The sequence below is a fragment of the Cuculus canorus genome, chromosome 3, assembly GCF_017976375.1.
Source record: "Cuculus canorus isolate bCucCan1 chromosome 3, bCucCan1.pri, whole genome shotgun sequence".
Classification (NCBI taxonomy): Eukaryota; Metazoa; Chordata; class Aves; order Cuculiformes; family Cuculidae; genus Cuculus; species Cuculus canorus.
This window is the reverse complement of record NC_071403.1, coordinates 69974578-69998496: the sequence shown is the minus strand read 5'-3', so window position 1 is coordinate 69998496 and position 23919 is coordinate 69974578. Positions and strand designations below refer to the sequence as shown.

Below are 23919 nucleotides of genomic sequence, written 5' to 3'. Positions count from 1 at the left end.
GGGCTCCTTTGGGAGCGCATCAGCTCTGCAGGCATCTTCTGCACGCTTTTGGGTCCCTGCCCTCGGCAGCATCCCTTCATCACTGTTACCCATGACAAGTCGGAGGATGTTTAGGACCCAGAATGTGCAGCTCCTCCCTTTCAGGTCTCTCCAGGGTTATTGCTTGGTGGGAGGTAGGTTCAGGGCTTGGTGGTATGAATGAAAGGGAGACAGGAAATCTGGACTGAAAAGCTCAAACTGGAATAGCTCGCCTGTCTCCAGGCAACAGCCCTGACGCAACCGCTAGAAAAAAAAAAAGTCCCTTAAATAAAAAAACACACACACACACAGATTTCTGAAGCGAGACAGAGAGGAGGATGAGACAGACTCCTGTGGGCACTGGTGATACTGCTCTGCAAATATCAAGTTGGAGACCCGAGGTAGAAGGAGGAAGCCAAGATGTCCGTGCAGTCTTCCCTCTGACTTGGTCCCCGGTAAGTTTGTTGCTCACGTTGACTCGTCTGTTCTGGGCATTGTGGGGAACACAGCCCCCTGGGGACACCCTGCAGCACCCCGGGGAGACGGGAGCTGTCTGAGAGATGCTCGGTGCTAGAGGGAACCCTGGCTTTTCTAACCCTATGGAAAGGGGTAGCAGTAAGGACCAGGTCTCTGGGGACCATCAGAGTGGGTGTGATGGGGAGGGACATCATACACCATGGAACGCAGCGCTGAGGTCTGGAATGCTAGCTTCTACATGGTGGGGCTGGGGGCTTGCATTGTACCCCCAGCCACAATCTCCTTTCTTGCCAAAATCCCCTTGAGATAGCCAGCACGCTGGCTCCCCGTGGACTGGGACAGGCTGGAAATCAGGGAAGGGCTTGAGGAGTCATTTACAGCGAGCCTTGTGTATTTCGCTGTCAGTTGGGAGTGGTGTGGGGATACCCACCATCTTCAGGGGATTTTTCTGCAATGGTTGGGATGTAATAGGGAAGAGTACGGCCAGGTTTCGAGATGATCACCTGTTGCTCCCTCTGCCCCCTTCCTGAGACTTCCAAGAGCCCTGGAAAGATTTGCCAGCTTATGCAGCGCAGATATAATGGGATAAAGAACGGTGGCCTCACAGGGCGTAGCTACCTTTGATTTTTGAAGCAGGCAATGTGTGCTGGGCAGAGCAGGTTTCCACCTGCTCAGGTCTGGCCCTTGCAGCTCACATTAACACCATGAAGGAGGGAAAAAAAAATCACCCAGAACTTCTTCAGAGCCCTTTATAACTGCTTGGGGCTAATTGCTAAAATAATACCATCAGCCCACACCCCTCTCAGCACAAATACTTGTGCAACCCCGTCCAGCACGACCAAGTGCGATGAACATCCCTGCACCCACCCCACACAAATCCTATAGCCTGTACACTCTTCAGTCCATGCAGACTGACACTTCTCCTACCACGGGCACCTGTGCAGGGCCAAGGAGACCCCTCCCTCTTTTCCTGTGATGCTCCCTGTATTATTTATTCAGTGCTACTCTGCCTTTCGGAGCTTTTCTACATAAGGAAGAGGGGTAAAATGGATGAAAAACAAGTGCCTTATTTCCAGTGAAGAGCTATGTCCAGCTGAGTAACCCTTGGCTTTGTCTGCTCATTCCCAGTATCCTATGGACAGCCTACTTTTCAGTGGGAACAAGCCATTTTTGGCTACTGTGAGTTTTCTTCCTGCCAGCCATCATTTCAGCATGCGAGGGCTGTCGCTATTATTTGCATCTCAAGTCTCCTCCACTTTCAAATGCCCATTGCGGTGGTATGTCTTGGGGGGGTGAGGGGGGGAGAGGGGGAAGCCTGTACAACACACATAAAAATCAAACAGAATGTGAGGAATCCAGCTTCTTCTGGGGTTTTAGGCTTGTGATAGCTCTGCAGCCATTAGGTGTTTGCAAAACGTAGCAGAGACACCACAGATAATAATAATAATAATAATAATAATAATAATAATAATAATAATAATGTCTCAGAGTAACATAGCCTTTTGGGATGGAAGGGAATAAGGGTCTGTTTGCAGTCAGCAATATTAGATAACAAAGTGCAGATCAGCAGTGGGAATAGGCAGATTTGAGTACAGAGCTTGTGTGATCATTGCTCGGGCAGCCGCCAAGGCGGGTAATTGGGTGGGAGAGCATGTAAAGGGGATTGGGGGATTGCCAGTGGGCTGACCCCTCTTCCCGATCATTTTAACTCGGGATCTTGAACGGGAACTGGCCCTGACACTTGTCTCTGGAGGGGGTGGGGGGTGAGCTCAGCTTTGGGCAGAAATGAAACCCAGCAAAGCTGGAAAGAGGGTTTTTTTTTTTTCCCTGAAAACATACCCTTCTGCCTTTAATGCTGCATTTAGGGAAAAATAACTTCCCTGTGCCAGTTTTCTGGAAAGAGATCATTTCCCAGCCTGATCTGGCTCTTTACCAAGGAGTCCCAGTCCTTCGCATTACCCAGGCACAGACGTTCCTACCTGCTTTGTCTGCTCTTCCCTTGCTGAAAGGCAGCTTTGCTTTGGGTGATAGCAGGGAAAATAAGACAAGGAAGTGGCTTTGCCAAACCACAAGACTTTCAGGGGCATTTCTGGGGCCAGGTTAGTCTTGCTACCTCCAGGACTAGGTCCCAAAACCTGCTAAGACCCTGGGGGAGTGCATGGAGAAGCAACCCTTGCCCGTAATCTGTGGCTGCCTTCACCTTAACAGACCTTACTAGAAGACAGCTAGGGTGGACAGCGTGTCTTCACCAAGAGGGTATAAACTTGCCTTTCTGCTGCTGCTTAATCCCTTTCCCTCTAAGTGTAATTACACCTGGGTATGGCTGATGGGCTGAAAGCATTGACTCCCTCCAGCTTCCCAGTTTGCAAATGGTTTCCACTCACTGGAAGACTGGTTTGCAGGAATGCCAAATATTTGGCCATGGCTGTCTTTATGCAGGTTTTCTGCTTGATTGCTGGAAATCTGCTTATCAATGGGAGCTGAGCTGAGCTGAAAATGGAGCTGCCAAGATCCATCTAAACCAAGCAGCAATCTCAGTCCTGTTTCCTTGAAAGCAGCCTGCTTGATTTTGTGCAGGGGAGGCAGGAGGGACAAGATGCAGCTAGGGAAGAAGGGACAGATGTATTTATTGAAGCAGATTCTGACTCTAACAGTGATGCTGGAGATCAGCCTGGTGGAAATACCCTCGGGCAGGGAGTGAGAACTGGTCCTCTATTATTTCCACACCTCTCCACTCCTCTAGTCAGGCTGGTGTATGGATTGCAGTCACCCACTGCTCTCCCCTTCTCCCTTCATTGCACTGTTTGTGGGTCTGTCTCGGGGTAATTTGGACAGAAGGATGTGCCAGGGTGAACCCTCGCCCTGCTCCAGGTTATACATGAATGGAAAGCCCCACTTCCTTCTTGCCCCTGTGTATCTGTGAATGCTACATCTACATCTGAAGGGCTGAAACAACAGAAGGGGTTGCTTCCCTGCTGCTGCCTTTAGCATCTGAGCTGGGAAGGCTTCTAGGGGGTTGTTCATGGCAGTAAATGGGCAGGAATATCCAGGTGTGCTCAGGATCCCACTAATCTAGGTGCTGTAGCCATATGTCAGCCCACTGCATGGGGCATCTCTGTGACCACCTCTCCAAACCCCTGCAAGGACATTGCATTCTGGAGCAATCAGGGGACAGAAATTCAGCTCCTCCCTAAGCTTTGTCACATATCGGGCTAGAAGTCAGTCTATGTGTGTGTGAATGGACAGAGCCAAAGTGGGCAGCCCTGCAAGGAGGCCTGAGTCACCACACCTGGACCTGTGCTTGTGCTTACAATGCCCAGCTTGGTCACTTCTGTGTCTTCATCTTGCCCCTAGAAGAAGGGCCAAGTTCACAGCCCACATGAGTGTGGCCAGGAGGTCTCCACAGACACTACATCCAGTGGGCACTAACAGATTGCTGGGAGCTCTGTCATGACGCAACCAGCCTTCCATGAGCAGACTCCCTTCAATCCTGTTCCAAGGATGCTGAGGAGACAGAGACCATCTGACCATGGCAGCATCAATTTCAACAGAGGCCTCTGTCCCAGAGGGAATCCTGGCTTCAGGATCAGGCACAACTCCAGACTGCTGACATCTCCTCCTTTCAGGGAGAGGGAGGCTGAAGGTCACTTTGGAATGTGCAAGAGGGATTTTTGGGAACCAGATTAGTTTTCTCCAGGAGCAGATTTCAGGTGCTACAGAAAGGGATCAGGTGGCCAAATCCTGGATAATATAACATAGGGAGATCAGCTCTGCTCTGAGTTGGTGGGATGGCTTGGGGGAGTGATTTGCTCTCTGTAATAGTCTTGTGTGGAGCAGTGTGCTGCAGCCATACTGTCTGGGGGGGTGGTAGCAGGGGCCCCCAGAGTGAGGAATGGCCCAAGCTTACCAAAGCCCACACAGCACAGCAGCTCCTCTCCTACTTGAGGTCTTTTTGTCATGGGGAAAGAAGTTATTCATGTGCAGCTTCCCTGAAAGAAAGACACCACCTTGAGGGAGGTGTTGACCCAGACAGTACCTTCTCCCTTCATCCTCTGGCCGGGACCTCGGTGTCTCCACTGCTTGGAGGATGATTGTGAGCCTCGCAAGCGTCACCATGCAGCAGCCGGAGTCCTCCCTTACTCCATTGTTATGGCAACTCCCTTGCACAGGCATCTCCTCCTCGCTTCACTGGAAACCTGCTGCAACCTCCAAGGAGGGTCATGCACCATCCTCCCACCCCCATCTTTTTGCTGAGATGAGGATGAAAGCAAACACACCAGGAATCACCCACCCACCTCTTGCTTGCTCACATCACTGTATTTTTTTCAGAATGCTGTTTCAGGCTCAGGGTACCCCTTACTCACAGGACCTAAAGAGCTCGGTGATGATGTTAGAAGGTGCAATTTGCTCTAAGGTTTTCTTCCGTAGGAGATTGAGCAATGTCTGCATGGTCCACAGGGTGACACCTGTGAAAAGCCTTGGAGCAAATGCCTTGCAAACAGTCAGGGTATCCACGTTCCAAACTTAATCATAGAGGGTGTCCCTGCACCGATTATAATCAGAACACGGGGACTTTGATGAGATAGAGAGACATGAAGATGACAGACGTAAATCTCTGAAGGCTGGTTGCATGAATTCAATGAGAGGGAAACTGAGGCATTAAAAGGTTTGAAGTGCTTTTTGAATGTCATTAACAGGCTGAATCACTATGTGCGCCCTCTTTAACCCATGCCAGGAGTGCCATGCAGGTATCCCTCCATCTTGCAAAGCGATTTCTCTCAGCCTGGGTTCTGTCTCACATTGAAGTTCCTTTTTCTTCTCAGAGTACTATAGACTCTTATAATACAATTGCTCCTCTGCAATAAAAAAATGGTATTACAGTAAGATGAAGTCCACGAGGAATAGTAAAGGGAACAGAATAATTTGTTCCTCCCCTCTGTCCTGACTGATAGTTTTATTTATTATTCTTTTTTCCTCTCTTGTTTCCACCCTGAGTTTCCTTTCCTTTCCTTAATTTCTTCTCCTAGACCTCTTGCTCCCCAGTGCATGACCTTCCAAAGTACTATGTGTCCTTATTTATAGCCCTTAATTTCACAAGCTGTGCCTGGGCTGCCTTGGTCCAGTACGTACCAACCAATGCTTCTTCATGAGTGCTTCGTGTTCAAAGCTGACCAGCACACAGAAAGCTGATGGGAAGGGTACAGGCATATAAAACTTCTCAGGCATGTAAAACTAAACTTTGCCTAGCATCATGTTGTGCAATCTTCCTTTTGACTATGAACAGCAACTGAATTTATTGTTTTCCATTACCAGATACAATAAAGCAAAGCTTTTCTCACTCCTCTACACTTCCCTTTCCCTCCCGCTACTTGCCCCATTATACTTGGTTTGTCAGGTGATGTTCACATGATTCTTCTGATTCGTTGCTCTAATGCATAGGCAAGGATGTCTAAGGATGTGTGATGGGGACAGGTCTGCATCTGCTTCAGGGTCAGAGTAATGGCTGCAGTGGGAAGTTGTGGTAGCAGATTATGTCACTGGACTTGGTTTCTTAGAGCACAAGACACCACATGAGCTTCAAAAGGTATGGCTGGCATGGAAGAGGGCATGATTTATGTTGCTGACCTGCAGCCTTGCAAACATCAAGCCTAAGAGTATGGCAGCTCCAGTTTTGGTATAGTAGGACTTCACACTCAATCCAGCTTGACAGTGCTGTTATTTCTCCATCCTTGTTATGTGCTTCTGTTAATCCCTTTCCATTACAGCTTGCAGTCTAGGTCAGTGTAGCAGGCTGCTCCAATGGAAATCTAAGATAAAAAAAAAAATTAAAGTGTTTTTTGTTGCTGTTTCGGTGACCTGATGTGTGCTTATGCCTTCAGGATCAATAGGATTCATGCAAGAGAAGGAAAAACCCCTGGGCAAAGGGTCTTAGTGAGGTTGGATCACACCTTCACCTCATTTTGGTCCCAAACTCCCGTTAACTCTAATTAGACATGGCATGAATGCCCTGAGCCTAAGCAAGTGTGATTATGAAGACAAATCAAGGGTTAATCACTTAAATTCCCTTGCACAGCCAGCCTACGGGGAAACTGAGCCTGGAGCAGGGAGAGTGGGAGATGTCTGTTGATTTGAGCCAGAGACCAGGTTTGTTCCTGGGAGTTAGGTAGCTCTCAGGCAGCAAACAGGTTTATATTACAGCCTTGCACAGAGACATTTTTCACACGCTTACTGCTTTCAGATCTTTTTTTCTACAGCAGGGCTTTGACCCAAGTCGAAAATACTGGTAGGAAATTAGAGGTGGCTCCTCTCTGTAATTTTGAGTTTGTACAGACTGGGGAACAGACATGGCTATTTAGGGGGTGTCCCTACGGAGTGAATGAGAAGTTTCGTATTTCCCTAGGGAGGAGGTGAAGGATGGGTTGGATCGATGCCACTTCTAGGCTAGAAAAATCAAATCCCCCCAAAGCTGCCAGGAGGTGGTGACGGGGAGAGGGAGATGGCAGCGGGTGGTGACAAAGGGGATGCACTAAACTGCTGTCCTGTTTTCATGGTCCAGTGCTAACTGAGCTGTACCCAGGGCTCAAATAGCAAGAGCCTTTTCCACCCTGAGGATTTTATACGTGCTGAAGACACAAAACAAAAGAGCTTGTGGGGGCTCTGCTTTGTAGCTGTGGCATTCAGAAAAGTAAGCCTTACAATAAAAATATTATCTTTGTTAGGAGTTGCCAAATCCCATTGCAGCAGACTATTAGGCTGCTGGGTTTGGCGATCTCTACCAATCTGCATTTCAATGGACAGAAAAAAAGCTCGGAGCTGAGGTCTTTAAAGTTGTTAGGTGTTTCCCTTTATTGATTTAGGTAGGCTGGAGCTGGAAGAGAGCGATATTCATTGACGTGCCCTCAGCTCTGCAGAGCGTCAGTGCAAGAGCTGGTTCAAGACCTGACCCTCTGACAGGGCAGCCCTCTGCTTTTCCCTCCATGTGTCGTATTTTTCAACAGAAGGAGGAAAATTGTTGCTGTTCCAGACATGAGAGCTCTTGGCTTCAACCTGCTATAGTATCTGTGTTTGCTCCTGCTCAAAGTAAAACTCTCATTAACATAAATAGGAGCAGGAACAAGACCGCAACATGACTAATTCTCCACCTCCAGACTGTCTGTGTGTATGTTATCAACTCCCCGTTCAGCTCATGTGCCTGCACACAATTGTGCAATAAATCTTGCTCTCCATTGGTGTTTATTTTAAATTGAATCTTCTTACTGAAAAGGTTCGAGAAGCATAATTATGGTCTGGATTTCAAAGTTACACACGTCTTTGTGGGCACAAATAGCAGGGAAAAGAATGGCTGAGTAACTCGTATTGCTGTGGTTCAGAGCATCCAGCTAGAAAGCTGCGTACGTCCTGGCTGGTCTTTCTGGGCATGTTACCAGGCAGGCAAAAAAGTATTTGGTTTTATGTTGGAGTGTAGATGAGAGCTCTGGATCTATTCCTAGCTCAGCCATAGATGAGGTATGACCTTGAGAAAGTCTCTTATCTGATCCTACAGGCAAATGAACGCAGAAGCTGCCTGAGTTTAACTCTTGCAGAATCATTTATGTCCTCTGTCCCTCTAAGTCCCACCATCTGGTATGCCAGCTTTGGGCATAGCTTCTCTGAGTCTACAGACAGTGGCAGGAGAAAAAGCTGGGAGGAAGCTTCTGACTTCTCTGTGTTAGTCCTCCACCAGGCTGTTTTTAAGGGGACTATTGGGACCCTTCCTGACAGCCAGACTGGACATGGCCAGTGGTGGAAACCACAAGTCCGAGCCTCCTTGAGTGCTGGCATCTGAACTCAAATTGTGCCAGCACCCCAGCTACTCCCACTCCTGGATGGAGAGCATGCTCCTGTCCTGAGCTTACTGGGCAGGAAGGAGCTGTATCTTATGTCTGCAAACTGGCATCTTTAGCAAACCAAGACCTAAACACAGATCTCTAATACTAGGGGTAAGAGAAAAAAAGAACAATCCACTTTTTCCAGCTCTCCTTTTGGCTCAGACTCCTGGGAGAAGTTTTGGTTCTCTAATTCTGTTTTTCCAAGTGGAAAGATGGAGGTTTGCCAGCCAGGAAAACAGCAAAACAGTGCACATAGACACCCTGATCACCAGCAACAGCCATTGCTGTCTCCAGAGGACGCTGGGATGTGTGATACAGATCCAGAGGAATCTGTGAATGTGTCCTGGCCTCCTTGGCAACCCTTTCATGGGCCCTTGAGTCAAGATGAGATGAAGGTAACCAGAGCTTCCATAAAAGCCTGTCTGTTCCTGCCTCAAAAGCAGTCAGATAGCGGAGGTGAGGTAACTCTCCCCAGGAGCACCTTGGCACTGTGCCTCTCCCAAAGCCCTTGCTCCCTCCGCTGCAGCAGACGCCATCTCCCCCTTCTAACTCACCTTCCCTTCTCAAACTGGACACAACAATCTGCTTTTCTTGCAGGTGTTCATCCAGGGTCAGCGTGGTGCATAAGCAGGAGACACCAACACCACAACTACTCTCCAAGGGCCTGTGTTCGGCATACTGCGTGAGCTCATCCAACCCTGAGGATTTCCCATACCCATCCCAGGTCCTCTGGAGCACAGCCCTATGCTGTCTGGCTCCCAGAGACGATGTCTCTACCCAAAATCCAAATAGAAGAGGCACTGGACAGCACAGATGCTGGTTCTGGAGGTGCTGCTCCTCCTGATGACCACCTGAGAAGCCTCAAGGCATTGACGGAGAAGCTGAGACTGGAGACCAGGCGCCCATCCTACTTGGAGTGGAAGGCGAAGCTGGAGGAGCAAGCATGGAAGAGCCCCCAGCCAGCAGAAGAAGAGAGTGAGAACGAAGCTAAGAAGGCCACAGAGGAAGCTGTCACCTTGAGGAAGGTGCAGCTGCATCTCAATGGGAGCCCTGCCCAGGACAAGGTGACTCTTACCTCAGGGAGAATAGGTGGCTTTGAGAATATCGACGAAGCTTTAACATGGCTCAGGAAGGAACTGGTAAGTGGCTTCCTGTTGCTGTTAGATGGTGTGCATTTTTCAAGAGGGGAAAAAAAAAAGAAGAATGAGGAAACAAGTGACTCCTTGTTCCTACCTGCTTTCAGCCCCAGGTGAAAAGGTAACAATTAATCATTGCATTTTCTGTGGCTGGTGGGAACATGAGAGCCCAGGGAAGGGAAAAGGAGAATACCAGAGCATCCAAAAACTCAGAGAAGTAGCTGGGTCCATCTTAACATCTCTGCTGCAGTCCAGCAGGCGGGGGGCATATGATTGCTTGCACTGGTTAGGATTTTTTAGCAGTTCATCCCCTCCCCTGCTTCTCTAATTCTATCTCAACACTCAGATTAATACAGCAGGTCTGACTACGCCATGAATACATGGGTGCTGCTGGTGCTATAGCCCTTCTCTGAGGGGCTTCACCTGCTTCATCAGGTCTAGAAGAAGGAAGAGTGGCTAGATCTATCCCCTGGATCTGCCCTTACAGCTTGTGGCTGTCAGTGGTTTTGGAACTCCCTCAGCAGGAGGTGATTTGCAGAGCACTGTGTTTAACAGTCATTAGCAGATCTAACCTCCAAATGTTTGCCTAATTCCCCCTTTTTCTTTTTTCTTTTTTTGTTTTCTTTTAACTCACAACTCTCTATATCTTGTAACCTCTTTCCCCCGAGTCATTTCTGCACAGAAGCCAAGTGTTTCCTTTTGTTTCAAACTCTTCTGGATATCCCTTGTTCTGATCATGTAATTTCTAATAAATAATATTCCTTTTTTTCTGCTGTGTCCATAACATCAGAACCTTATCTCAGACTTCTTCACATACATCTCTTACAGGTTCATTATCTGTTGGATCCTGCTTATATAGAAGCTGGCTTACATTTCTGTCAACCTCCCATCCCATCCCTGAGATCTATCTTACACATAGGTTTATTTCTAGAAGTTATGAACTGGAATTTTCACTGAGAGAAAGACAAAACAAAAATGCTACACCTATACTAGGAAAATACAAAGAGCCAGAGTATCAGCATTGGAACCTTGGCTTTTATATGTTGGCTTGCTATCATGGTTCTTGGCACAAGTTTGGCCTGGGCAAATTAGTGCTGAGACAAACAACTCTCAGCTCAGCTCAGGAGTCAGCAGAGCCTGGGGGTAATTCCCAGGAAGAAGTGGGGATATGCCATATCTTTTCTGTAGACCGCAGAAGATCAATAAGGTGTACACAAGTAGACCAGGTCAGCTGTTTTCAGAGCTGCAGAATGGGCTTCAGTGCTCTTCACAAGCGTAAGAGCAAGTAGACACCAAAACCACAATGCCAGTGATGGTAGAACCACATAGAATCATGCAGAATCATAGTACAGTTTGGGTTGAAGGGACCAACCCCCTTACCAAAGGCAAGAACATCTTCCACTAGATTAGGCTGCTCAAAGCCTCATCCATCCTGGCCTTGAACACTACCAGGCATGGGACACGCATTATTTCCCTGGACAACTTGTTCCACTGCCTCATCACCCTCACAGCAAAAAGTTTGTTCCTAATAGCTAATCTAAATCTCTCCCCTTTCAGCTTAAAATCATTCTCCTTCATCCTATCACTATGCTACTTGATAAATAGCCCTTCCCCAGCTTTCCTGTAGCCCCTTTCAGTACTGAAAGGCTGCTCTAAGATCTGCCCAGAGCCAGTTCTCTCAGACTGTTCTTGGACGGCAGGTGCTTCAGCCCTGTAACCACCTTTATGGCCTCCTCTGGAGTCATTCTAACAGATCCATGTCTACCCTGTACTGAGGAGGCCAGAACTGAAAGCAATACTCCAGATTAGGTCTCATGAGAGCACAGTGAGAGAGAGAGAGAGGAGTAGAAGGGAGATCCTTCCCTTCTCTTCTACAGTGGAATGGAAGTTCTTTATCATTTTGTTCATGTGACTGGAAACAACTTGTGTCCCGTGGTTTTGTTTGTGTTGCCTAATCGGAATTTTGCTTGTGAGTTCCACTGGCATTTGCAATTGTACTGACAACAGAAATATTTGCAACCAGGGGTTGGGAAAACATTTGTGATTCAGATGCACTTGTGACAATATTCCTGAACAAATGAAAAGCAGTGGAAGTCTTTGAAAACTTATCGTACAAAACAGTGAATAACAGCTTTTAAAAATTCTTATTTGTCTGCTCTGTTGCTCTTGTTGTAGCTGCACAGCTACATAGATCTCGAGAGTAGTTATTTACAGAGGTGGTTCTGGATGTCACAGTTGGAGTGGCCAAAATGTTTCTGAGAACCATGGCTTTCAGGAGGCAAGTGCAAGTGCTTTCAGGAATCCAGGACTACCATGAAGAGTTTTGAGCTGATCTCTTAAAATCTCTTAGTGCTCTGAAGAATCTCAGCTTCTGCTCTAAAACCTGAATCTAGGTCTCTGCTTTCATTTGTAATTCAGCCTTAAATTCAGATTGCTCTTCATGTAAAACTCAGGTATCAAGATGCCCGAAGACAGGAAGAGACAGATTTTCCTTCTCAGAGACCTCTATTTTAAAAGATCTAGCTTGTTCTTTCAGTTTCTGCCCATGATGGAAGTATAAATTCTCTGAGAGTCCAATTCTACCCTTTAGGCTAGGGTGTGGTTTTATAAACCACCATCTGATGAAAACTAAAAGTTTAAATTTAAGAGGAAAAAGGGCAAAGCAAACACTAATTGTTCCTCACTTTCCATTTTCCTGCCTCTTAATTATACCAGTGTTTGCTGTATCTGGATGCAACTCATAATTTAGAACAATTTCCCCAAAAGAGAGGGCGTGGATTTGACTGACCACACAGCTGAATAGCTATGTTGGAGGCACCGTTGTTGGGTAAGAGCTGCCAGCAAACAGTAAGAACAGAGTGAGGGCATCGCATCCCAGAATGCTGGAACAAAATGCATTTCACATTACTTCTCAGGGGTGAAATCCAGATTCTTTTCAAATAAATGGACAAGTTTCCGTACATCCTGACACAGCCAGGATTTTTTCCTTCTTTACAGCCATGCCGTGATAGTAAAACAATTGGGAAGGCTTCATAGCAGGATATCATAGAATCATAGAATGGTTTAAGTCAGAAGGGATATTAAAGCCTATCCAGTTCCAGCCCCCATGCTATAGGCAGGGACACCTTCCACTGGATCAGGTTGCTCAAAGCCTCATTCAACCTGGCCTTGAACACCCCCATGGATGAGGCATCCTCCACTTCCCTGGACAACCTGTGCCAGTGCCTCACCACCTTCACAGAAAAAGATTTCTTCCTAATATCAAATCTAAGTCCTCTCTCATCCAGCTTAAAACCATTGTCCCTCATCCTATCCCTGCACTCTCTGATAAAGAGCCCCTCCCCGACTTTCCTGTAGGCCCCTTTAAGTACCAGGAGGCTGCTAGAAGGTATCCCTGGAGTCTTCTCTTCTCCAGGACGAACAAGCCCAATGCCCTCACCCTGTCCTCTTATGGAAGGTGCTTCAGCCCTCTGATTATCTTTGTGGCCCTCCTCTGGACTTGCTGTGCTTAGGACTCCAGAAATGAATGCAGTATTCCAGGTTAAATCAGTTTATATTTATTTAAGGCAGGAGCCAAGGCCAGAAAGGGAAGCACTCCTCAGACAGCACCCTGCTTGAGGCAGCCAGGCAGGACACTAGCACCCCACACTTTGGGCAAAGCCTCTCTAGGCAGGCAATCAGTCCTGCTCTGATTTAACCATACATCTGGGAGCATCATGCAACCCAGCATTGCCCAAACAAGTGCGAGTATCCCAGCTTTCTGAAGATCAACCAAAAATGATCCAGTTGTCATAGCTGAGGTGAAATTTGCCTCCACCACGCTGTCCTGTGCTGCAGGGTGAATGCTCCCTCACTCTACACAGTCCTTCACGAGAAGTTAAATTACAGTATGTAGGATTCTTCTATACAACGAAGGGGCAAAAAAAGCTGGTGTACATCAAGATTTCTATACAAGAAGGAAGTACACCAGCCTGTGTCCTTACTGAAGGCTTGTGGTGATAGGACAAGGGGGAACGGGTGTAAACAGGAAAGGGGCAGATTTAGACTAGACATCAGGAGGAACTTCTTCACCATGAGAGTGGTGAGACAGTGGAACAGGTTGCCAAGGGAAGTTGTGGATGCCCTATCCCTGGAGGTGTACAAGGAGAGGTTGGATGAGGTCTTGGGCAGCCTGATCTAGTGGAATTTCCCTGCCCATGGCAGGGGGGTTGGAACTAGATGATCTTTAAGGTCCCTTGCAACCCAAACTATTCTATGATTCTATGAATGAAATGCAATAATGCAGGGTGTGCAGCTCCATCACCCACACAGTGCAACCCTCATCACAGCTACCAGCAAGTTTAGGCTGAGTTATTTCAATGCGATCGTCCCAGCATAGTTTTGGCTTGCACCAGTTAGCTCCTTGCCAAACAGGTAGGGCTTCAGAAATATGCACATTCTGAGGACTCTTCCCAACAGGCAATTTTTATGGGACCACCCAATTTTGGAATTAACTCGATCCCAGCCAAAACCAGTAAAGACAGTAAAATAAATTTAGTAGCAAGTGTATGCCTAAACTTCCCTTTGGCCATGATGCTACTGAGAGGGTCACGGCACAGGTGAGTTGCCTGGTGAAGTGATAACCCAAGAGTGCCTAGCTTTAGGATTGAAGTTACCTGTTAAATCTGAAGCATTACTCCCAGTTCACACAAAAGGGGTCATCCGATGCTGCATGAATTTGCCTCCATGTCTCTAGAGTCTGCCTTGGCTCAGCTTCAGCTAGATTCAGGCTCCTCATATTCAAAAGTGAAGGAGAAACCCAAGGTCTTACTGTACATCTGCTGTTCTTGGTCCTTCACCCTGCATGACCTGTCCCAGGACCTGCTTTTGCACATTAAGCCCTGACCCTGTTTTATAGGACTGACGTGCCCACTGAGCTCCAGCCAGCCGCGTCAGCTGGGACCTGCTGAGAATCTGGCCTGGAGAAGCTGATTTATTCAGACATGCAAATTCCTGCTCTTGTTTTTGTGCTGAGAGGCTCTGTGTAGGTGTATGAGCAAATTGCAGCACTCAGCATGGGCTGAACCACCCCGGGGCTTGAGCACTTCCCTTCCCAACTCCTCTGGCCCCTTCTTTGCCTTCACGTTTGCCTTTGCACTGTCAAATGTGGATGCTCTTCATCAATGCTGAAAGTAAAGCTGTCACCAGACAGGGTAGTGTGACAGACCCAAGGATCAGAGTGGTCAGACTGCACTTTCATCTCTGTCTTTGAAATCTGTCAGGACTTACAAACTCTAAAATTAAGCCCTCAAAGTATTTTTCTCCGAAATGAGGTTAAAGAACAAAGTTCTGCTATGAACTGTGACATCTTCCAGTATCTGAAAGGGACCTACAAGAAAACTGAGAAGCGACTATTCAAAAAGTCTTGTAGTGATAGGACTAGGGGTAATAGGCATAAGCTGGAGAGGGGCAGATTTAAGCTAGACATTAGGAAGAATTTCTTCACCATGAGAGTGGTGAGACACTGGCACAGGTTGCCCAGGGAAGTTGTGGCTGCCCCATCCCTGGAGGTGTTCAAGGCCAGGTTGGATGGGGCCTTGGGCAGCCTGATCTAATGGGATGTCCCTGCCCATGTCAGGGGAGTTGGAACTAGATGATCTTTAAGGTTCCTCTCAATCCAAACTATTCTATGATTCTATGACCTTAGGACAGTTCTGACTTTGTCCCAGTAGGAAAGGATGTTTTCTGTATCAAAGGCACTAACGTTTGGCACTGAAATCTGAGGTGTATGAGCTAGAATGTAGGAAAGACTCTTGAACAGGGACACAAATGTCTGTCACTCTCTCCTGGGAAATCATAAAACACTTATGTCCTGTTGGTCAGATGTTTATTATTAAATACTAACTGCTATTATCTCCATTTGGGATACTGATATTGACTGAACGAGTACTTAGGTGAATTTAAACAACAATGCAACACCAAAATGGTGTTGAGGTGAGCATCATTGCAGATTTCTCTGGAGCTGTTTGAAGGTGGAGAGGAGGAGAAAGAGTCTAGATTAGTCTGCATTGGCACACAGCAGGTCGAGGAAGGATTTATCTGTACTTGTATTTAAAGCAGTGAAAGGACATTGGCACAGGCACCAGAGCAGGGTTGTCTGTACTGTTAAATTGCTAGAATCAGGGCACAGCTTAGGAGTTATCACAGAACAGGACCACCCTCAAGGAGCAGTTTGGGTACAGCCACTGTGTTTTAGAGAAAAAGGCAATTTCATGGAGTAGATGTGGATTTATGGACTTAGCAGAGATGTAACTGCAGAAACATCCAAAAAATAATGTACTATTCTCCTGTGTAAGCCCACATTTAAGCCCACTGAGATGTCCCTCTGTTTGCTTCATTCAGATGCCATGTTTCCAGGCTTTCCTCCAGCAGTGAGCTTTGTCCTAGTTCCCAATCCCAAACACATTTTAGCATCCCTTAATTTAACAACACCCAGAGGTAATCACCCCCCTCAGGAAAGGTAATATGAAGATTAATTCTGAGGGAGTTAACAGACTAAACTCAACATTGGAAAAGGGTGAGATTTGGGACCCGTGTCAGGCTCTGGAGGTGCCAGCTGGCAGAGGTGTGCTGGACTTTGGTAATGTGGAGATTCCAGGTGCTGCAGAAGGAGATGGGATACCTCATTTGGGGCTGTAGATTGCACCACAAAGACATGAGCATCTAAAATTAGCCATAACAGGTTGGCATCCAAGCACCTTGAAGATGAAGCCTCAAACCAAAGCACAGACTTAACTGACATAACTGAAGCTTGGCAACGGTCTAATAACCGCCTGTGCTTCTGTGTGCTTGAATACAAGCAACTGCACTCAGGAAAGCACCGGTTTCAATTTAAGATTGTTTCTTTTGGAAATAAAAAGGACTAGCCCCCATTGGAACAGCTACTTCTCCACAGATCATCACCCTGAGCTTCATGGACCACAGACTGAGACGCCATTCGTGGGATGCTTCACTTTTGGGAAGAGGTCCCAAGGAGCTCTGTACCTCCATGCACCAGACGATCTCTGCTAATACATCCCGCCATATCAGTGCAGGGAGATGGATCACTGGCAAGACAGATCCAAGGTTCTTCCTGCATTTGGCATGTATGACTCGAAGGAAGCAAAATGCATGGCTTCTGCTGGGTGCTCCCCACGAAGTTCACCAGGACATCACACAGAATGTGTGGGATCATGCTGTCATCCCACACAGATGAACTGGTCCATCAAGTTACTTTGTGGTGACTGGCCCTGTGGGGAGATAATGTAAACTGAAAACCCACTACTTCCCATAATGTGGCACCTGTAATCCCATTATTTCTTTCCAGGAAGCTTTGCTGAACCAACAGAGCTCCTTTTAAAAAGAGATCATTCATTGTTTCTATCGATGGTTTAGTCCTAGGCATGGCATGGATTGAATGTTTCAAATAATCATGAGGAGCCTCTGGGAAAGGGAAGGAGAATGAGCATTTCTGGCTTCTGACCCAAATTTGGCTAACATTCTGGGTAGTTTTGAATAAAGTAGTGTTTAATAGGACAAGTCCGTGGAGGGAGGGCAGGGAGCAAGCCAAGCCTCAGTGAAGAGAGAAGTGAGAGAGGCTATATCCTACAGAAGAGCCCACTCTTTCTGCTTATAATTTTGTGCCCTGCCCCCTGCTTGACTGTCACCCCTTGGACCTACCTGCATGGGATCTGTCACCGTGCAAGGAGCTTCCAAGCCATTGGGAAGCCAAGGCAAGTTCCCAGGGGGAGCAAGCAGTGGCAGCATTCATCCCCTGTGCCATCTCCTCATTGTTCATGTCATCCTTTAGTCAACCATTGCCAGCCTGTGTTCCTCACTCATCTGCCTTTCTTTCCTGGAGGGCAGAAGAGGGCTTTTTCATGGAATTGTAGAATCATGGAATGGATTGGGTTGGAAGGGACCCTAGAAATCACCTAGTTTAAACCCCTCTGGGAAAGCCTTTGCTGACAGTGCTTATTTAACAGGTCACCCAGGCTTTCCTATTCAGTCCCAGAGCACATCCAGGAAGGACTGTGTCCAAGATTGTGTCACAGCCTTGGAAATCAGTGCAAATGGGTGGTAGGTTTGCTCCTACATCGTCCCCACCCTACAGATGGCCAGCAGGCTACATGGCAGGATCAGCAGGTCCGATGGGGGGAAGGAAGGGTGACTGCAGATTGAGCACCTGAAGGGCATCCCTGGAGGGCTTTGTCTTTTACTTTGCATGAAATTAAGGCAGCTTCCTCAAAACACTGAGAAAGGAAGAAGCAGTCTAAAAGCGGAAATCTGATTTGTGAAGGAAAAATAGCAATCTCCAGCCCACATCCCTCTCCACAATGGCCTCATAATTAATTTTTAAATCCTTTTTGGCAGTGGTGGATTTTTTCAATCCCACATGCTTCGAAACATTCAGTGAAAGTATTTGTTGACATTTCTTACGTAGCTTGATAAACTGACAAGAAAGAATGTCCAAGGGTCAGTTCAATGACACTTGTGATTGCCTTTGTGATAAAATGTCAAGTCACAGTATTCATTGTGAAACTGGAAAAAATATTGACAACATTAATTTTTTTTCACGGCAACTCACATGGGAGAACAAAAACCTGTCAAGTGGCATTGCATTGATGGGGGCACAGGCTTTGAGGTTTGCAAGGAAAGACTGGTTATTGAAGAAGGTAAATGGCCACAATCCTGCCACCAATTTGAGAGAGATTTCCTGAGAGAGAGGGAGAAATTGAGAGATTCACTTGGAGATTGGTACAAAGGCAAATTAATCCTTTCCAGGCAGCCAAGCTGGAGTCAGGTTGCTTGCTGGGAGCACCAGGCAAGGTCCTCCAGGATGCAAGGTTGAGAAAAGGCTTGCTTGGCTTGGATGAACTGTCATTATACTCATGTCAGTTCTCAGCATAGGCTCTGAGTACAGCATTGCAAAGGGCTTCCCGACAGCCTCAGAAAACACCTGTTACAGAGCCAGGCTTCCCTCCAAGACCTTCAACTCCCTAAAGATGGCTGCTTCACCTTCCTGTGAGACTGGTGATGCTCCAAGGGGTGATCCTGAAGTGTTTGGAGGCATTGTCTGGAGGAGGAGTTGCATCACAAGTTAGAGCAACTGTGAGGCTGCTCTGGTTGACAGCATTGTTGCAGCAGACCACGCACCAGGCATTCGAAAGGTCTCGTGTAGAAATACCATGGCCACATGCAGAGCTTCTCAAGAGAAATTTTCCTTCCTCCGTTCCCTTCTGCAGCTTCATGTATGAGTTATCAGGCCAGGAATAAATTTACCCCCTACCTCTACAGCTACATCTGTACTTGCAAACTAAACAGCTCATTTTCGGGCCTGGAGACAAACTGGTATGATCTGACCACATCCATGCTATTAAAATTCAGACAAGGGGGAAGTACCCCAAATGTGTGCTGAGGATTCATCTCTCTGTGTTAACTCCTGAAGAGTGCCTGTGTGGAATTGCTTAGGGCTATGAAAGGCGGCCACAGCTCAAAGGCTGCCAAAACATTACACACAATTGAGTGAAGAGGAAGATTTTACTGCTGTGCACTACTCAATGTATTTACTGTAGGTGTCACCTAGGCCTGCTCCTGAGCTTCTCAAACCACAGGGAGCCAAGAAACCAGTGAAGTAAGTCAAAGGAATGAGGTAAAGGATGGATTTGGGGTCAGGGCAGCTCCATGGTGCAGCTGGAGACGAGGTCAGGGCATCGTACAACACACTGAGAAGTTGATGAGGACAGCCCATACCCAGGAAGCCACTGGGATTAAAAAAAGCCCAAACTAAACAAAACCAGGAGCCTTGGTGTTAAGGGGCTCCTTCAAGCACCAGTTCATGCCCTGTCATGGAGGCAACACCAGGGAAACTGAAAGGACATTGTATTGGGGCAGATGTGGGACTATTTTCAAGCCAGTTTTGCTCCCTCCTTGTCTCCAGTTATTGCAGGGAGATTTAAGCTGCCAGGTTTGCTAAGAGTTGTTCAGCTTCTCTCCCGCCTCTCTCTTTTCTTTGTGGCTTGTCATTTGTTTCTTTTCTGTGAGGAGGGATGTGAGGTGAGATGCGAGGATTATCTTCTCGGCATCTGCTGTTCTAGCTCTGCCTGCTCCTGTTCCCCAGACAAAGGCTGATTCTTGTACCAAGTGTTCACCTCCTTCCTTTACCACCCCTAATATGCTACGGCAATAAATTTTCTGCTTAATTATAAGTGCAGATTGAATAAAAAAAAAAAAAAAAAAAAAAAAAAAGCAGCTCTTTTCTTTCATCACTTCTGCATCTTCCACCTTCCAAAGTTAGATGCCAGGGGAAGAAAAACCCTCTGAAACACTTAATTTATTAGCCTGCAGCATAGTTGTTCTGTCTCCTGTGGGAAATCATGGAGGTCTCATCCCAAGAGCCACTTCATATCAGCAAGATAAGCCATGGGGGATATGGAGGGCTACGATCCTGGCTGTCATGAACCAGCTATGATTTATGCAGACTGGAAACTCAGGCTGAGTATCTGGGAATTGGTCCTCTAGGGTTCTTTTAATAGGTCCTTTCCACCTCTAATTGCTACCTCTCTCTCTGGCTGCTCCCTTATGAACAAAATTAATTTGAGCTTTGCTTAAGGTTGAGAGGGAGGCTCTGAAGCCTGCGCTAGTGGATACCCAACCCAATAGCCTTGGCATGTCTGGCTTTAATTCCACTTCCCTGGTGTTCCTGAAAATTGAGCAGGCATAGGCTTCCTGATTACTAAAAATTCACCATCACGAGCTGGTATTTCACTGGGATGCTGACTTGGAAGACCACTGCCTCCCCCTCCACTTCTTTGCAATGGGGTAGCATCTTTAGATGACATACATTTCCAATTATTTGGTGCAGCCTCTAGCAGAGAGCAGCATGATGAGCAAATTTGCTGTGCCCTTGCCAGTACCTTCTTTCCTCCCTCCCCCCTGTCTTGTGTTTCAGACAGAAATGCGCCTGCAGGACCAGCAGCTGGCGAGGCAGCTCATGCGCCTTCGCAGTGACATCAACAAGCTGAAGATCGAGCAGACCTGCCACCTGCACCAGCGCATGCTCAATGATGCCACGTATGAGCTGGAGGAGAGGGATGAGCTCTCTGACCTCTTCTGTGACTTCCCCCTCGTGAGCTCCTTCAGTCTCTCCACACCACTCAAGCTCATTGGGGTCACCAAGATGAACATCAACTCTCGCCGGTTCTCACTGTGTTGAAGTGGGGAAGAAGAGAGAAGGATGGGGGCAAAAGAGAGAGAGGACAGGGCAGCACCAGGGCTCTCTCTGCCCTATGGCTGGGCAAAATGAAGCCGAACAGGGGCAGAGGGAACAGGAGCAAACAGGGAACCCACAGCTGGTCTTGGTCACAGGGCAGAGCAGCAGAGCTGGGCACTGAGAAGGCCCAGAGAAGTCGTCAGGAAGACAGGACCTGCATGGAGGAGGTGTGGAGAGCATCTGAAACTAGCATGTGCACTTTGCCTGCGCCTCTGCGAAGTCCCTTCTCTTCCTCTTCCCTTAAGAGGATGCAGCTCCAGTGTGGGTGGTTATACTCAAAAATCAAAGCAAGGGTCAAGGATCAACCACAAAGCAAAGCAAAATCCCTTTTCCCTTCCCTTTCACCTTCTCCCAGGCTGAGCCCTCTCTTCAGCCATTCTCCTTCCTGGATGTCTCCTTGGGCATTGAGTCTTAGCCTCTGCTGGCCCAAGTACAGGGTCTACAGGGCTGTTTCAGATGGGAAGCTTATTTCCAGTGGAAAGGAGTCCTTCCAGCAGGTAAGAACCTGTGGGTTAGATGCTATGCAGCCCGAAGAAGTGGTGAGAAGACGCATTTGTTGAGCCCAGTGTACTCTAGTTTAATTTTGCTTGTGGTATAGATTACAGAAGGATCATGGACACATTTATATAGAGACTCTGGCCTGTCAGAAGTCACCTGTTTGCCCTTGAAATTATACCCAGAGCAATATGTGTTCCTGATCTTGTCAGCTGTGGCCACAAGATACTATGTTGTTACTCCTTGCCAGCAGTAAGGCAAAGGGGGTAACTTACACCCAAGACATCTCACGTTAGAGAAATCACACCAGGCGGACATTCCCTCAACAGCACCACCAGCAAATCTTGGATCCTCTGTAGCAACACACTTCCATCAGAGAAAGGAACTTCAAGAGGAGAAAAGGGACTTCTGTGTAATGAACATACAGTATGACAGTAAAATTAAAAGTAAAAATATTGCTGCAATGAACTTTGGACTTGCAGTAAACATGTGGGATTCCCTCCCTGCTTGGCAATACGTAAATGGATGTTACATTTTCTTGCCTTTCAGTGCACGCAGCTGCACACCTGCTTGTATGCGGCACAGAGGGCGAAGAAACCAGTGATGTAGCCCAGCAAGGGCAGGGACACAAGCAATCTAGCCATGGCAATCTTGGGACACCTGGCATCCAAGACAGTCTGTCTAGAGGAAGTGTGGATGCCTCTAGGCTCTCCCTCCTGTGTTGACACCTTTCCTGGCCACATCAGAGTGGCAGAGTGGTGCAGTCTCTCAATCCATCGCCCCATCCCAACTCTATTCTCCGCCACATGTCCAAGCTGAGAGCTCTGTGGCTGAGAGAATGCGATTATGTCCACGCAGCACCAGTCCAAGCCCTGGGGACAAGCAGAAGATGCAAGCCAGCATTGAGCTAAAAGCTGCGTGGCCGTGTTGACGTGCCTGTACCTGAATGTGTCTGTAAGCTCCGTGTGGGCATAAGTTGTGTGTGTGCATGTGAGCCCGCAGGATGCCTCCCTTTGGAGGTTGAGTGGTGGACCCAACTCTTTGTTCCCAAACATGATGTGAACCAGAAGCCAATGATGCTCCGCCGTGCCTGGGAAGATGCAATGAGGCTTCAAGTCTGGGTTTCCACAGAGAGCTTAGGTTAATGCAGAGAAAAAAAATAATTCGTCTGCCTCCACAAGCCTCCATGGGAGGAACAAATTAACATCACAAAGGTGTTCATAGCCACATGGGGCTGAGGACTGGCAGGTGACTGGAGCTGAGTTCAGTTCTCTGTCTCCCATAGTCCACAACACCTCGGTGATGCCTAGCCCCCCAATTTGAAGCTCACTGAGTATCATTTCTTTCTGCTAAGGCAGGAGGTATTTTGACCACTGGAGCTCTATACCAGTAAGTTAATCAGTGCCGTGCCTGGGTGCTGAATCTTGTGTGCCCAGGTGGTGAAACCAGACTGCCACAAACTCTGGACAAGACAACCAGTCATGATGCCTTTTAGCTTACTAATAGAGAAATAGCCTTATTTCCCCACAGATATCTTGAAGAAAAAAAGCAACAAAACACACTCACTAAACTTCTTCATCTACTTTTTTTTAAAAAAAATAATTTATGTCCCACATGTTGATTTTCAGTGAAATTTTCAATCAAAAGATAGCAATGACAACTTCTCAGTGAAAATAATGCCTTGGAAAAGGGGGACTGGTTCTCTCTAGGATCAGCTAGAGTCAACCATAGAGTGGGTCTGCCTTTGGGCTCATATCTGGCAGCTGAATGCTTGAGGTTAGTGCAAGCACAGTCTTAAGAGGTTATTGTACATGCTTTAGAATATCAGACATATTTTCTGCATTAAATGAAATGGGGGATGGTTATAACTGCCAGCTGTTCATCAAAATGCACAATTTTTTAATTATAAAATTGTCTGTATTGATTTCTGTCTCTGTTCTCTGTGTTCAGTGGCTCCAGCTCTGCCTGGTGGGAAGTCAGAGAAGCACCAGTATGGTGCCTTCAAGGTTTACAGGTGTACAAGGTTTCCAAGCAGGTTTCTCTATCCATGCATATTGGTAGGACTCTGCAATGGCTCCATTAGCAATTGCTCCACCTTGTAGTCTGAAGGAGAAGGGAAGAAATTAAGGTGGAAGCGCTTACTATATATTTGAACAAAAATCTACCAGAAAGAGAGTAAAAAAAAAAAAAAAAAATCACACTTTTATGTTAGGTGCTGTATTAATATCATACAATCATAGAATGGTTTGGATCGGAAAGGACCATAATGATTATCCAGTTCCTCCACCTTGCCATGGGCAGGGACACCTCCCACTGGATCAGGTTACTCAAATCATAGAATCATAGAATCCCTAGGTTGGAAAACACCTTTGAGATCATCAAGTCCAACCGTACCTGTCTACTACTAAACCATATCCCTAAGCACATCATCCACCCATCTTTTAAATACCTTCAGGGACGGGGACTTGGTCGCCTCCCTGGGCAGCCTCTGCCAGCGCCTGATAACCCTTTGTGTGAAGAAGTTTTTCCTAATGTCCAATCTGAACCTCCCCTGGCACCGTTTGAGGCCATTCCCTCATGTCCTGTCACTTGGGCTAAGGGACCAACCTCCTACAACCTCCTTTCAGGTGGTTGT

At 47.2% G+C, this 23919-nt stretch overlaps 1 protein-coding gene across 1 annotated transcript; it reads left to right on the top strand.

Moving 5' to 3' along the window:
• Positions 1 to 208: 208 nt before the first annotated feature.
• Positions 209 to 23204, top strand: FAM167A (family with sequence similarity 167 member A). Its single transcript, XM_009562567.2, has 3 exons — positions 209 to 473; positions 8961 to 9502; positions 20469 to 23204. Exons 2-3 carry the CDS (start codon positions 9131 to 9133, stop codon positions 20730 to 20732), a joined length of 636 nt encoding a protein of 211 aa, XP_009560862.2. The 5' UTR covers positions 209 to 473; positions 8961 to 9130; the 3' UTR covers positions 20733 to 23204.
• The last annotated feature ends 715 nt before the right edge of the window (positions 23205 to 23919 follow it).